Source organism: Cornus florida, unplaced genomic scaffold (genome assembly GCF_030987335.1).
Source record: "Cornus florida cultivar Cherokee Brave unplaced genomic scaffold, ASM3098733v1 CherokeeBrave_3.0.0_Hap2_Chr11, whole genome shotgun sequence".
NCBI classification, from domain to species: Eukaryota; Viridiplantae; Streptophyta; class Magnoliopsida; order Cornales; family Cornaceae; genus Cornus; species Cornus florida.
Genome location: NW_026775581.1, coordinates 96,416,196 through 96,431,268, shown reverse-complemented (window position 1 = coordinate 96,431,268; position 15,073 = coordinate 96,416,196). Strand labels below are relative to the sequence as shown.

Here is a 15,073-nt window from a genome sequence, read left to right as displayed (position 1 = left end):
CTATTTCAACAAAGCCACAATTAAGGCTGTATAAGAGCCTTTCCATCCAAGTGCTTGGTAAACTTTACTCTTCCTATTTGCTATCACGAAGTGCTTGGCCGGCCAACCCTTTCTACTTAACTGGTTATGAATTTTGCAAATTTTGCACATGCTATTACCATTTACTACTTTGTTGTAGATATGCTCTATATGTAGATTTTAGTGTATTTGCAATTTTTCCAATTAAATTGAACTTTGCTTATAAAAAATTTACATCATTCATAGACTCACACTATTCCTTTTTCTTAACAAAGAAAAAATATTTCTATCAAGCAAGGTGTAGTTATAATGCACTTACAACATTCACCCCATTCACTTACATGTGTCTTTTCACTTTCAAATTACCTAATAAAATTTAAATTACTATAAAACAATAAAATATTTATTAATTAGTATAAAAAATCTATATTATTATTAAAAGAGTTTCATAGTATTATTAAATGTGCAAAGAGTTTTTCACTATTTAAAAAAAAAAAATTATTAATTGATATAAAATTCTAAAAATTATCTAATAAAATTCAAATTACCTATTTATCTATTTCTTTCTAAAAAAAATTACCTAATAAAAAAATCACCAATTTCAAATTACCTAATAAAATTCAAATTACAAATTACCTAATAAATCTATACTAGTGTTAAAAGAGTTACCTATTTATCTATTGGTTTCTAAAAAAATTACCTGATTAAATATATCACCACTTTCAAATTACCTAATAAATTTATACTATTTTTAAAAGAGTTTATATAAAAATGTAACAACAAAATATAAAAAAATATTTATTAATTAATATAAAAATAGTTTTTATAAAACTCTAAAAATTACCTAAAAATATAAATCACCATTTTCAAATTACATAATATACAAATTACCTAATAAATCTATACTATTATTAAAAGAGTTTCTATGTAACACAAAATATTAAAAATATTTATTAATTAATATAAAAATAGTTTTTAAGAGTTTTATAATATTTATTAATTAATATAAAAATAGTTTATATAAAAAGAGTTATTTATTAATTAATATAAAAATAATTTTTATAAAAATCTAAAAATTACCGAATAAAATAAATCACCACTTTCAAATTACCGGACAAAATTCAAATTACAAATTATAAAACTGTAACACAAAATATAAAAAAATATTTATTAATTAATATAAAAATAGTTTTATAAAAAGAATTTCTATAAAATTCTAAAATTTACTTATTGAAATCAATAACCACTTTCAAATTACCTAATAAAATTCAAATTACAAATTGCCTAATAAAATTCAAATTACAAAAATAGTTTTAATAAGAAGAGTTTCTATAAAACTATAAAATATTTATTAATTAATATAAAAATAGTTTTTATAAAAATAGTTTCTATAAAACTCTAAAAATTATATAAAAAAAACATTTATTAATTAATAGAAAAAGAGTTTTTATAAAAAGAGTTTCTAGAAAACTCTAAAAATTACCTGATAAAATCGATCGCCACTTTCAAATTAGCTAATAAAATTCAAATTACAAATTAAAAATTACCTAATAAATCTATACTATTATTAAAAGAGTTTCTATAAAACTCTAACACAAAATATAAAAAAATATCACTACTTTCAAATTACCTAATAAAATTTAAATTAAAAATTACCTAATAAAATTCAAATTACAAAAAGAGTTTTTATAAAAAGAGTTTCTATAAAACTATAAAATATTTATTAATTAGTATAAAAAAATCTATACTATTATTAAAAGAGTTTCTATAAAACTCTAACATAAATTACAAAAAAAATATTTATTAATTAATATAAAAATATTTTTATAAAAATAGTTTCTATGAAATATTTATAAATTATTTTTTAATATCACTATAACAGAGTTTCTATAAAAATAGTTTCTATAAAACTCTAAAAATTACCAAATAAAATCAATCACCATTTTCAAATTACCTAATAAAATTCAAATTGCAAATTATCTAATAAATCTAATTTCTATAAAACTCTAATAAAATTTAAATTACAAAGACAGTTTTTATAAATTTGTTTCTGTAAAACTATAAAATAATTATTAATTAATATAAAATATCTATTAATTAATATAAAAAGAGTTTTTATAAAACTTTAAAAACTAGCTAATAAAATCAATCACCACTTTTAAATTACCTAATAAAATTCAATTAAAAATTAGCTAATAAATCTATACTATTATTAAAAGGGTTTCAATAAAATTCTAACACAAAATATATAAAAAAATATCACCATTTTAAATTACCTAATAAAATTCAAACTACAAAAATAGTTTTTATAAAAAGAGTTTCTATAAAACTATAAAATATTTATTAATTAGTATAAAAAAATCTATACTATTATTAAAAGAGTTTCTATAAAACTTTAACACAAAAAAAAAAAAAAAAAATAATAATAATAATAATAATTAATTAATATAAAAAGAGTTTCTATAAAACTATAAAATATTTATTTTTTAATATAAAATATTTATTAATTGACATAAAAAGAGTTTTTATATATAGGGTTTATGAAAATAGTTTTTATAAAATTCTAAAAATTACGTAATAAAATTAATCACCATTTTCGAATTACCTAATAAACTTCAAATTACAAGTTACCTAATAAATCTATTTTTTATAAAATTCTAACGCATAGGATTTTCTAATATATCATACTTAGATGATTAATCACTTAGATGATTAATCCATCAATGGAAAACTTTATTTTGTTTCTTTTGAGGTGACTATTATTACTCTTTAAACATTGTTGATATGAATTTATTTAATATATGACAATATCATATAATGAAAACTATAAATAATTAAAAATATATATGAACAAAAAAATTCCATAAGTTACAAAATATTCACCACGTGCAACGCACGTGCCTTTTCCTAGTGTATATATATATGGTGAGAAAGAAAAGTTATTTAGAATTCTACATAGAGTTGAATTTTAGATGAGAGTTCATTAATCCTGTAACTCTTTAGGCTTTGAAGTTAAATGAGAGTTGATAGTAATTTTTCCTGCAACTCCTTGATGTCATTATTTTTCCTTTGTTGAATCGTTTTTCAAAAATATTTTTTTTAGTAAAGATAAATTTTGCTCAATATTTTAAATTTTATTTTTTATTTTTGGGTAAAGAACGAATGAAGAAAATGATACAGAAAGAGAAAGAGAAAAGTGCAATGCAATTCAGAAATAGAAATAGAAATAGGTTAAATAATGGACAACATAGAATTTTTATATTTATTATTAAAAAAAGTGTGTAATTTGCAAAAAGTCAATTAAGAAACATGTTTTATTAGCTTTAATCAATTGGGTTTCTAAACCACTAAAACTTTTTAAAAATTCGTTTTTAAAAATTTTACCAAACGTTGTTTATTATTAACAAGAGACTTTCTAGACTTAAAGCCTATTTTGAGATTACAAAAAGCCCACCCAAACAGACCAGCACAAATGCAAGCTTTTGCATAGCAAAAGCAAAGGCTGTGTACGTAGTCACTTATTACCACACTATGAAAAAGACTATTTTGGCCCCTTCTTTGTCCGAATGCTCTTAATAGATCATTAATATATGTGGATCAGAAGACCACCTTCCCATTCAATCTGTGTGACGAGTCAAAGAGGGGTTTTGGTGAAAATGAAGAGAGCACTGAGTTTTCTGATCTTCTTTGCCATCTTCTTCAACTCCTCACAAGCCCGATCCATCATTCCACAGCCCCAACCTCTCACATCCTTTAACATCAACACTACCCAGGTACTAGATTTACTTTCAAATATATTATCTAGAAAAGAAAAAAAAACACAGTTCGTGATCGATTTATGTGAACTTATATATATATATATGTATGTTTGTATCAACTAGTTATTTGAAAGTAATTATATTGACCCTATAATTTCTTTTGGTTTATAGAATGCAAGGAGTTGTTCTTTCACCGTGAACATAAGAACAAGCTGCTCTTCACCAAGGTACACACGAGATCAAATCAGTCTCTCATTTGGCGATGCTTATGGCAATCAGGTTAGTATTTTACATATAAATCTCTAATTTATTCATGACTGTTAAATGGGTATTCATTGATTTACTTGAAATTGGAATATTATTGTTTGAACAATAATGACAAGAATCAATTGGAGCATTAGTATCACAAACGCGATCAATATATAACAATATTGTTATATATAACAATGTAAATCTATAAATCTCTGAGTAGTTGATGATTTAAGACCAACCCATTTGAGAAAATTGGATTCTGATAATTGGGTATTCATTTGATTTGCTTAAAATTGAAGTACTATTGTTTGGATGATTGATTATCACAAGAATCAAGTTAGTACCACAAGCTGAATCAATATGTAACAATATATGTGTATGCAACTATTTATATATATAAATCTCTAATTAGTTGATGATTTAAGACCAACCCATTTGAGAAAATTGTATTCTGATAAATGGGTATTCATAGATTTACTTAAAATTGGAGTATTATTGTTTGGATAATTAATTATCACAAGAATCAGTATATAACAATGTGTGTATGTAACTATGTATATATATAAATGGATATCTAATTAATTGATGATTTAAGATCAATCCAATTGAGAAAATTGTATTATGAGAAATGGATGTTGTTGGTTATATATGTGATTAGGTTTATGCACCGAGGCTAGACGATCCAGGTTCGAGGACATTCGAGAGGTGTTCGGTGGACACGTTTCAAGTATACGGACCGTGTACGTACCAGATATGCTATTTGTATTTGTACAGGAGTGGATACGATGGTTGGAAACCAGAGTCTGTGCAGGTCTCTGGGTATAATACCAAGCCTGCTAGCTTTTATTACAACGTTTTTATACCAACTAATATTTGGTATGGCTTTAACTACTGTAATGCTGCCTCGGCTTCCACATCAACCATGAAGTAGGGTAGGGCACCACTTTTTCATGCGTCGGTTTATAATTGAGCTCGTGACCTCTTTTTGCTTGATGGAGATTGGAGGACTATGAGTAGAAAGTTTTTGGTGCACCATGATAAATTTTATCTTGTCTTCTAAGTAATAATGTATTTATTTCAGTGGGTTTTTTCAGCATTTAATTAATTGGATACTATGTCCTATAATTTCAGCATTTAAATAATTGGATGTATGTCATTGTGTTATGATATACCTAGATACCCGGTGGGTTAGTAAATTATTGTGTTATGATGCTTCAATACTCAGTGGATTAGTAAATTATTGTGTTATGATGCATATGCTAATTTAACTTCTACCACTTGTTAAAAAAAAAAATTCCTTTTATTTTTTTATTTGATTATTTTTTTTTCAAGAGAAAATGCATGACTAGGAAACAATGAAGTTCACTTAAGTCCAATTCCACTTCCACCTCATGTTTTTGAAACCTAACTGTGAATTTGAATAGGTAGGAGGAAACTGAGTGCGTTAAGATTGGAGGGATAAATTAGATGGTGTCAGTAGCATATTCATATTATCTGTGCAAAATGACACACTCATATTTGGTGATGCGCTTGTGGCTCCGTGGAAGGGTTCTTCTCCGGGGTTTGAGGAGCCCGTGTTCGATCCCCATTCCGACATCTCCCCTCTAACTCCTAACACCACTAACATTGTCAGGATGTGCATTCTTATATTAACATTACAAATTTTCATCATCGAGGATGGTTCTGTATAGAAATTCTTCTTGTAATAACCACATAAGAAAAACAGTTTGTACAGAAAAGTGGATCTTTTGCTAAACAGTTTTGGACGGGAATGAGGAAGGGGACTACTCCAAGCCTGCTCTATTGTCATCTCTAATCACGACCAAAGAAAGAAAGAAATTAACAGAACAGTTTGGTAACTGTATTGAACTTTAAATTTAAGACCAATTCAAACCCATTTTTCAATCTTAGCTCTTAGATCCAATCCGATCCATGCTCAAATTTCACTTCGGGTATTCGTGTTGAAGTTGGATTTGACTTGGGTGTTGAGTCATCCGAATCTGGGTAGAATTCGCTAAAGTTCAGTTTGGTTACTGCAAAAAGACATCTCTGGGTAATGCAAGGGTGCAACTATTGCTTTTGTCATTCCCATCACATTACATTTAGATGCTGCATATCTAGATCTGGCTTGGGGTGGAAACTCCAGGTCTGCCATACCTTTGTTCTAGTCCCTTGAGCATATAAGTGTGTAATTATTGGAAAGTAAAATATTTTTCAGAATTTTTTTATTTTTATTTTTTAGTGTTTGCTTGTCGTAAAATGTTTATAACAAAAAAAATAATAATAATAAGATTTAACAAAAATAACTTATCCATCAATTTTCGACAAGCCCGATGGACTCGACCTCAACCTCGACGTAGACCTTTACCAAACACTAACAGTAAAAATAAAAAAATATTTTTCCTTAAAAAAAAAAAAAATTTCCAAAAAGAATATTTTATGAAACAAACAGAGCCTAAGTCAACTTAGTAACAACATTTACATCTTGATATTCAGGAAGTTATGGTGCCCCAACAATGTAATTTAATTTAAACACAGAAATAAACAAATAAATATCAAAAGATCCTCGTGTGCTAGGAAAGCCGAAAGACACTCATTTCAAGTACCTTGAATAAAGAGAACTGGATTGCTGGATGCATCTAGCTTCATCCGATCTCTGGACTTCCCAGCTGCCAAAACATATGCGGGTGAAATAAATTAGAACTCTGAAAAAATGGCTAGGGTAATTCTTCTTTCTTCTACAAGGGATCCTTGTGCGTTGCATCCCCAAAAGGTTAATGGCGACATAACTGGACACCTAAAAATCATAATTTGAAGTCACAAAAGCATTCGGGCAAAGCAGACCCTCTCCCCATCACAAAATCATCTCTATGTGCCTTCCATAGGGCTTCCATCATCTCTCTCCCTCTCAAACCCTTGGAAGTGAACTCTGCGAAAGCCCTCCTGCTTAAGAAAAGAGTTTTGAATAACCCCTTAAATGCCCGCATTGCTGCTACCATTTTATCCATGTTCCCAAAGTATGTAGCCATATATGAATCACTATTGATCGATACAAAATAATCCAATGCAGCTTTGGTGTTTCCATGCATGCTTGTGAAATCCTCATGGTTAAGAAGTGTAGACTTGGTAAAAACATTGGTGTAAACAGAGGTAAACCCATTGAGTTCCATCAGGCCATCCCCAGCAGCCAAATAAATATTTGTGTTTCTTGGGATATTAAGAGCTTGAAGTATGATAGCAGTCTCATTAGGAGTGAGGGGGCATTTTCCACGGTTTCTCCACACCTGGGCTGCTTCTCCGGTCCAGGGTTTTCTATCTCCTCGTGCAGCCTCTATAGCTTCCATGGAGGCAGGAGAAAGGCCGGTGTACTCACACTGACTGTAAGCTACCATGTCAGGTTCAAACCGAAGATGAAGTGAGAGAAAGGGTTTGGGTATGGCTTGCAGAAGCTCAGAGCCTTTCTTCTCCAAGGCACCTTTAAGGCGTAGTGCATTATAACAAGCTTGACAAAGGGCTGCCTTTGCATACAGAGGATACCTGCAGAGTTGGAACAGTAAAACTAGGTTTTAAAGAACATCAAAGAAGAATCATCAGGTAATTAGAATAACATTACATAAAAAGAAGAAACAGCTTCTCTTCTATCAAGAGGAAGAAAGGGAAAAAAGAAAAAGAAAAAAAGTTGCAAATCAGGGAATAGCTGCTTCTCTGCCACTATAGACTAAATTATAGAAAGCAGTTCATGTTTAGGTTCTAAGCCAACAGAGAAAAGCAGTAGCAAGGATAGATATTCAAACTGATGTCTTGTTAAACATTTGGAGGAACATAAAGTTATCTTTAATTGACCAGAGAGAGAAAAAGAGAGATTCTTTAAGACTAATAGACCCAGAAAACCAACTCTAAAAAGTACTTAACTAACCCAACACGGTCATTAGTATTTCAACCGAGTCATTGAATTAAGACAGAAAATTGTCTCCACTTAATTAAAAGAATTCCTCAAAACACAACAAGAAACTTTTTATGAAATCAAAATGCAAAATAAACAGCATTGTACCTGTCCCTCCTTTGGCTCATTGCGGGTGTGATTGAAATATAATGATGCTCCAGTAGGGAAGGAAGGACAGTTTCAATGTAATCAAATTGGCCCTTGCGTTTGCTGCAGTCCACTCGGAAAGGCTCCTTTGACGCAAGCTCTGCTGGTAAGTTTTTAACAACTTTAACAAAACCTTTCATCTGCTGAATGAAGTAGTCCACATCAAATACATCTGCAAAGCCACTGTGTCAAAGCTAAAGAGTTATGCTAAAATGCTGATTGTATAGAATAGTAAAAAATAATGGGACAGGGAGAAAAAAAGTATGTATCTTACACTCACCGGGACAGAAAGAAAGAAAGAAAAAGACGAAAAGAAAGAAAGAATGCAAAAAACTGAATTAATAAGTTAAATCATGGGTCGTTAATGTGAGAAGAAGTAATATTTGTTGGGGAAGGCAAATACAAGTATTAAACATCTCTCCTATAACTCCACCGTCTTCCTCTCGTCAAGTTCCCCTAGTCTAAAGAAAGTATAAGGGAGCTTAAAAAAGACATTCTCTATAGAGCGAGTAGTATATAATGTTCCAGAAATCACGTGAAGAACTGAAGTTCACTGCTCACATTCCAATTGACTGAAAAAGGCCATGGTATTTCAGTTTTCAATGATGATACAGAGACAGTCTATCCATGTCAACACAAACACACAGAATCCAAAGTTCCATCTTCCAAACATTAAGGCAAGGGGACTCGGCCATCTACTGCATGATATGTATTTCTGTTTGCGTGGAAATATCCTTATATCTTCACACATCAAGAATATCTTTGCTAAATATTTGGACGTGTTGTTTTCATGTTTTCCGTGTCTTTCTTTCATCTAAATTGGTATGGAAAACAAGTTAAAGTGAACATTTGTTTCTTCATAGCAAGGGTGAGGATGAGAAGATTTTGTGCAATATGAAAAATTAGAGAGACTGTTTAAAGTTCAGGATTTGCTTTACAGCAATGAGCAACAAACCGAAAGTAGTGTCTGTCCATTGTAATCTTCCTATAAGTCAATTTATTATGTATCAACATGAGGCCCATGCCCCAACATATTTATAAGAAGTTATAGGTTACAAACTGACACTTGATGATGCGAATTAAATCATTTTCAATTTGCTAGGGTGATTTATGCAATCTTAGACCTATTGGGATTTTCCTGCTCAACATCCTTGAATTAATACCTTAGCATTCTGCAGGTGCTTAAGAACTATATATGCTTTTTATGAACTTTTACAATATACTTTTTACAAGGTCGAGATTCATCAAAGAAAGGCTCTTCTAATCTCCCAAAAAATATGGAAGTTTATTGAAGAAAAAAATCATCATCGACCTTAATAAATCTAATTGGGTTCTTGCTTCAAAGGAGTTAAAATAATAACCAAGATATTAAGCCAGTAATATGTAATTGCTAAATAACCTCCCTATGCTATATGAATCCATCAAAGTGAAGTTCTCAAATAAAAGTAACTTCAAGCTAAAGGTGTCTTCCAGCTACGGAAACTGCCATGAAATTTCTGTTTTGTATAATCACAGAACAAAACATCAAAGATTGGACAGGTAACAATTCTAGAAAACTGCTATCAACAGCAGTAGCTACATCTTTGCAGATATCAGAATGTAGAAAATCAGATTAACTGTATCATTTTTTGCTTCCAATCCATTAACTTTTAAGATCTATGTTGTTACTAACGTTTAACTTGCCCTCCAAACTTGATACATTCTCCAACCAAATTCCTTCGGACACGCCAATCCTCAAAACTACAAATTCCATCCAGCAATATAAATTAATGCAATGTATTTATCGGTTCACGAACAATGTCTGAAATAAAAAATTTAAACAAATGAAGATGTTAAGGGCTTGCCGCACATTTGATTGGTTAAGTTTCCTCATGGCCTATCACACTATCAGCACTCGATTTTGTAGTCTAGTGCTGAACAATTGCAGCAATCTAAGTTACCTGAACTCAGGTACTACCGTACTGGTATTCGGTAAGAGCATGTGTCAGTGTGTCAGGCACCCATAATCGCAAATTTTAGGACACGGGGACTCGGCCTGAGAGGCTGAGACGTGTCCAAAACTTGGATACGGGTACATAAACACATTTTACATACGTAAAAAACTTAATGTGCTACTTAAAAATGTAATGTATGACACTATTATTTTTTAAAATTCTTAATAATAATTTACATTGAATGAAAACTAAATGGAATATGGTTAAAAAAAAAAAAGAGAGATTCCACCTATCTCATAATTAGAGAACTCGGCTTCACTTTCAAATTTGAGTAATCTTTCTTCGGTAATCATAGTAAGAGGATCTAGGTGTCCATTTTGGGTACATGCATTGGACACATATTTCATATCCATGTCCATGTCGTGTCAACACCGGTATGTTGAGGGAACAAGAGAGTCCAGGTAAAGATAGGCAGCAATATATCAATTCAATACCACATTACCAATAATGACTTTCATCTTTCAAACTACCAAGTAATATTCAACTTTCAGCATTAATCCATTATTTTGCTGCCAAAGGAAAAAAGAGAAATTTCATCGATTGAAACTTATACAAACCTATAGTTTGATGTAAGGTAAGTAACTAATATAAAAGTAGGTCATTTTATTAACTTCAAAATGATAACATATAGAAAGTTCAAACATTCATTCATAGCCGTAAATTACCTTGATTCATTCCAATATGCAGCCACTTCAAACTTCGGCAAAACAAGAGTTGCATTTAGCAACCGGGTAATACCAACACCATCACACAGCTGCAGTCATCACAAAACAACCAACAACCTTTATCACAAGCTTCGAAGAGTTAAAATTTAAAAATGAAGCATTCACAGAAATACTACGAAGCACTCACATCCCTTCTCATCTGATTAAGCCCACCATAGCAATCCACTCGAATATACCCGTTACTCTCTACCGGCAAAGCTGCAGCATTTCAACACAAAAAAAAAAAAAAAAACCAAATGCAATTGTCTGCATTGGAAGCCAGACAAGACTGACTCAGAAATATCATAATAATATCAATCACAAACCTAATCCAACTCTTACCCAAACCCAAATATCTAACAAATTCCCAAGATAAATCCTATCCTTAATATTCCAGCAAACGCATGAACCCGAAATTATCTTGCCGTATAATTCTGTAGTTCCCAAACACCATAGAGCTATTTCTTAAACTTCCCAAATTAATCCAAAATAAGTATAGAATGAAAACTCACTACTACCTATTTCCATTTCACATATTACATTTCCTTTCCTACTCTTTTAGAATTGGTATTTTCTAGACCAAATCCTGCTTACAAATAATTTCTATTCTGAACAATTGAATTTTGACTCCTTACTGTTTAAGCAGGTCAAGAATTGTCAAAAGTAAAGAATAAAAAATAAACAAAAAATCCGCTAACCTGCTGGATCTCCTTGAAGCCACCATTTGCAAGGTCGCCAATCTACAATCCTGCGAATACTCCATATATCCAATTCCTCACTGCGCGTGGCAGATCTGAATTGTTCATAAATTTCAATAGAAAAAAAAAAAGAAAAAAAAGAAAAATGAAAAAATGAAAACCATATTAAAAGACTGCTTTGGTAGGAAATTTAAGCAAAAGCTAAATAAATCAAAAAAGGATATTATTGAATTACTGAGAAAGATAGGGAAGTGTATACGTACCTTGAAGATCTAGATAAAACAGAGCTTTCAGAGAATGGTGAAGAAGGGGATAACAAGATCAGGGCAAGGAGGAGAGAGGTGACCGCCACAAAGACACCAAACAAGGGTTTCTTTGCGCTTAATCCTACTATTCCTTTCATAAGTAAATTATTCAATACACTGCTCACAATTCGATATTGGATTACATGAAATCAAAAGGAGTGTGAATAAAATTGATTCCAGGTTAGGGTTTGTGTGAAGATTGGAAAATCTTGTGTGAAAGGGTTTTGTTTCACACCGACAATTCAATCATCAGATTAGTGAGAGAAAGTGAAAACTGTGTAAAATAAATACATGCAAATATAGATCTATATTTCTTTGTATATAGAGGTTGATATAAGATCTCTACAGCTGCACATCATATACAAGAAACTGGGACGGTTGTGAATCTTAAAAGTGGACCGGACTGGATTTGAACCGGCTTATCACCTTCAAACTATGTACCACGCGAACACGACAAGGACGGGTATCGCGTGAACACTGCTCTATATATAAATATAAAATTTTATTTTTATACATTTATTCAGTAATAATATTATAAAATTTTAATTTATTTATAATTTTTATAATTATAGTTGTTATAAAATGAATTAGAAAATAAAATAATGTCATTATTATAATAATTTTTATATCCTATATACATGTATATCATTATTTCACTATTACTGGATAAATTTGAGTTAGAAATGTCCAGGAAGTATGACGAAGTGTCTAAAAAGTGTCGACTTAGTGTCCAAAATAATAAAATTAATTTTTATTTATGGACATGCATATAAAGTGTCGAACACATATTTAAGAAGTGTTGATATTCGATATGGGTACGACTCTTTCAGAGAAATATCTGTTTTTCCCATCTTTCAATTAAGATATTGGGTAGGATCCGACTTGATGGGCCTAACTAGAACAATGGAGTCTCGTCCCAAATGTAGGACGTGGGTAAAGGAGTATTTAAGATTATGAAATGGGATTCAAAATTATTTTAGATAGGATACAAAAGTTTTACTAAGAAAATAGATATGATTTGGACAAAAAAAAATTTAATAATAAAGTAATTACCGTAACTTAAAATTAAATTATTTTTTTTTTATAATTTTTATATTTTTAAAGTTATATGTTATTTATGTAAAATTAGATGATTTGTAGTTCATTGCTATGGTATTAATCTAACTTTGACGCGTTTGCTTAAAAATTTATAATAATTGAATTTTTATTTTTTTGTTTCAGAAAAAAAAAAATAAAGAATATAAAATTTTGAAACATATAATCATACTTACATTGAACGGTCGAAACATTTTTTTTTATTATAACAAGTATTACTATGAAATCATATTACATATAATTTGTTTGGTTAATTTTTGTTCCCTGATATAAGTGATTTGTTTAATATATGTAGATATATACTTTTGCATTTTATTTTTTATAATGTTTATGTATTAGCAAGTTATTAAAATATAGAGTAATCAGATAAATTTGAAAAACCTGTTATGACGGGTAGAGATGCATGTCATAGTTGGATTTAGACTTGCCTACTCACCGATGAGTAAGTTAGAAAAGTGATAAATATGGATAAATTTTTTTGGAAATAAATTTAGTCACCCTCATTTCCTTGTTCATCACTTTTTCTGATTTTGTAATTACTAACTATTTATGCATTTGAAATTAGACTATATTAGCGGTGAGTAGAGATGACCAACAAGTCTTGTCCCTTAGACTTTGCGAAAAGTAAAATATTAAAATCCTCGTTTGTTAATGTTTTTATTTTTTATTTCTTGTCTCTAAAAGACCAAAAAACTGAAATAGGTAAGATAAATATGTTTGGTAAGGTTATTTATATATTTTTAATTTAGGAACATGTTCCTTAAAAGGCTAATTTCTAGAAATAATAATAATAAAAAAAAAAAAAGAAGTTGGGCATGCTTGGTTTGTAATTATGAAAACAGTTCTCAAGAATTCAGGGAACAGAAAACAGTTTTTAGATAACAAAAAAAAAAAAAAAATACAATTATCTGAAAACTGACCTTTTTATAGTTGAGTTTTAAACTAAACTGAATCAAACATAATTTTCTGAAAATAGAAAACTGTTCTCATTTTAACAAACCAAGCAAACCAATTATTTCCACTTGTTTTTAATCAAAACACAGGAAACATATTCCCGACTTATTCTCAACTTATATGTTTCTTATTCACGACTCCAATCTCAAGAAGTCTCTTCATCACTCACACACTTTTCTTATTCACCTAATGTAACCCCAGTCTAAACTCTATCTTCATCGACGACAACTCCCAAGTTTGTCTCTCTCTTATGATTCACGTTCAATTTTGAATCATTAAAAATGAAATTTTGTTAATTTGATCAGTAATTGTTGCAATAGTTAGCTTGAAGTTTTAATTCTGATAGAAGATTGAGACTTCAACATAATGATTGCATATGTTAAATGTATTTGTTCATTGCCAAACGCTTTTCTTGTTTGATGTTTACAAAATTCAAGGAACAGATAAATTTTACCAAACATTGATTCTGATTTGAGCAAAAACATATAAAAACAGAAATCAGTAGAAATAAGAATAAAAAATGAGGAACATATAAACAAAAACGTTACCAAATGACAGTTTTAAAGTGACTAACCCCATTGCATGCCCAATATATATATACATTATCATTAACATACGCTAATAATTAAATATTCCTTAATATTGGTGTTACATACATGCCAATACTTACCAAATGAGTTTAAAACTCATCATTTTGTATATGTTTTGATATTAATCCTTTTTTTTAAAAAAATATTAGAGATTAATTTTTATTAAAATTAACAAAAAAGTTGGAGCTTTATGGGTTTTTGTTCAATCTTCATATCAAAAGTTCCCTCATTGTTATAGGTTGAAGTGCCAAAAGTGGAAAACATAAAGCAAAGGAAGAAGTGATGGCTAGCAACTTGATTGGGATCTTTTTTTACAAGACGATAAGGGATAAAAGTTAGATTAGTAAATGTAGAGAATTACACTCCAAAATTGATAGAAATACTAACCCATTAAGCAATGGAAGCATCTGCACTTGATTAGGATTGTTTAAGTAATTTTGATAATTTTGAATTTATATATATATATATATATATATATAGTCCTGATCTCTTGCTCCCTATGGAGTAAGAAAAATAATCACACTTTTTATATAGACAGTTAGATTAAATCTAATGGCCATTTTACAAACCCACCCATGATCTTTCCTTTTAACACAAAACCGCTCTCACCCTATT

The 15,073-nt window shown here is 29.8% G+C and overlaps 2 protein-coding genes across 3 annotated transcripts; one reads left to right on the top strand and one right to left on the bottom strand.

Moving 5' to 3' along the window:
• Positions 1 to 3,619: 3,619 nt before the first annotated feature.
• Positions 3,620 to 5,224, top strand: LOC132287186 (embryo-specific protein ATS3B-like). The gene is made up of 3 exons (XM_059789719.1): positions 3,620 to 3,791; positions 3,948 to 4,055; positions 4,687 to 5,224. The coding sequence occupies exons 1-3, from the start codon at positions 3,675 to 3,677 to the stop codon at positions 4,957 to 4,959; spliced, it is 498 nt and encodes a 165-aa protein (XP_059645702.1). The 5' UTR covers positions 3,620 to 3,674; the 3' UTR covers positions 4,960 to 5,224.
• A 1,239-nt stretch (positions 5,225 to 6,463) lies between these two features.
• On the bottom strand, positions 6,464 to 12,250 carry LOC132287185 (O-fucosyltransferase 13). 2 transcript variants are annotated; one of them, XM_059789717.1, is made up of 6 exons: positions 11,778 to 12,250; positions 11,515 to 11,609; positions 10,965 to 11,035; positions 10,778 to 10,866; positions 8,080 to 8,301; positions 6,464 to 7,565 (listed from the first exon to the last, which is right to left on the bottom strand). In XM_059789717.1, exons 1-6 carry the CDS (start codon positions 11,915 to 11,917, stop codon positions 6,833 to 6,835), a joined length of 1,350 nt encoding a protein of 449 aa, XP_059645700.1. In that variant the 5' UTR covers positions 11,918 to 12,250; the 3' UTR covers positions 6,464 to 6,832. The 2 variants fall into 2 exon arrangements, with proteins under 2 accessions (XP_059645700.1, XP_059645701.1); XM_059789718.1 differs by lacking the exon at positions 11,778 to 12,250 and having other exon boundaries at positions 10,965 to 11,083.
• Between the last annotated feature and the right edge of the window lie 2,823 nt (positions 12,251 to 15,073).

Bases quoted from the DNA above. Each gene is read 5' to 3' on its own strand.
- LOC132287186 (XM_059789719.1), top strand. From the start codon at position 3,675: ATGAAGAGAGCACTGAGTTTTCTGATCTTCTTTGCCATCTTCTTCAAC. The intron at 3,792-3,947 runs GTACTAGATTTA...TTTGGTTTATAG, and splicing joins TTAACATCAACACTACCCAG to AATGCAAGGAGTTGTTCTTT. The intron at 4,056-4,686 runs GTTAGTATTTTA...ATATGTGATTAG, and splicing joins GCGATGCTTATGGCAATCAG to GTTTATGCACCGAGGCTAGA.
- LOC132287185 (XM_059789717.1), bottom strand. From the start codon at position 11,917: ATGAAAGGAATAGTAGGATTAAGCGCAAAGAAACCCTTGTTTGGTGTC. The intron at 11,036-11,514 runs GTTAGCGGATTT...GAAATGCTGCAG, and splicing joins GCTTCAAGGAGATCCAGCAG to CTTTGCCGGTAGAGAGTAAC. The intron at 8,302-10,777 runs GTAATTTACGGC...GCTTTGACACAG, and splicing joins GCATATTGGAATGAATCAAG to TGGCTTTGCAGATGTATTTG.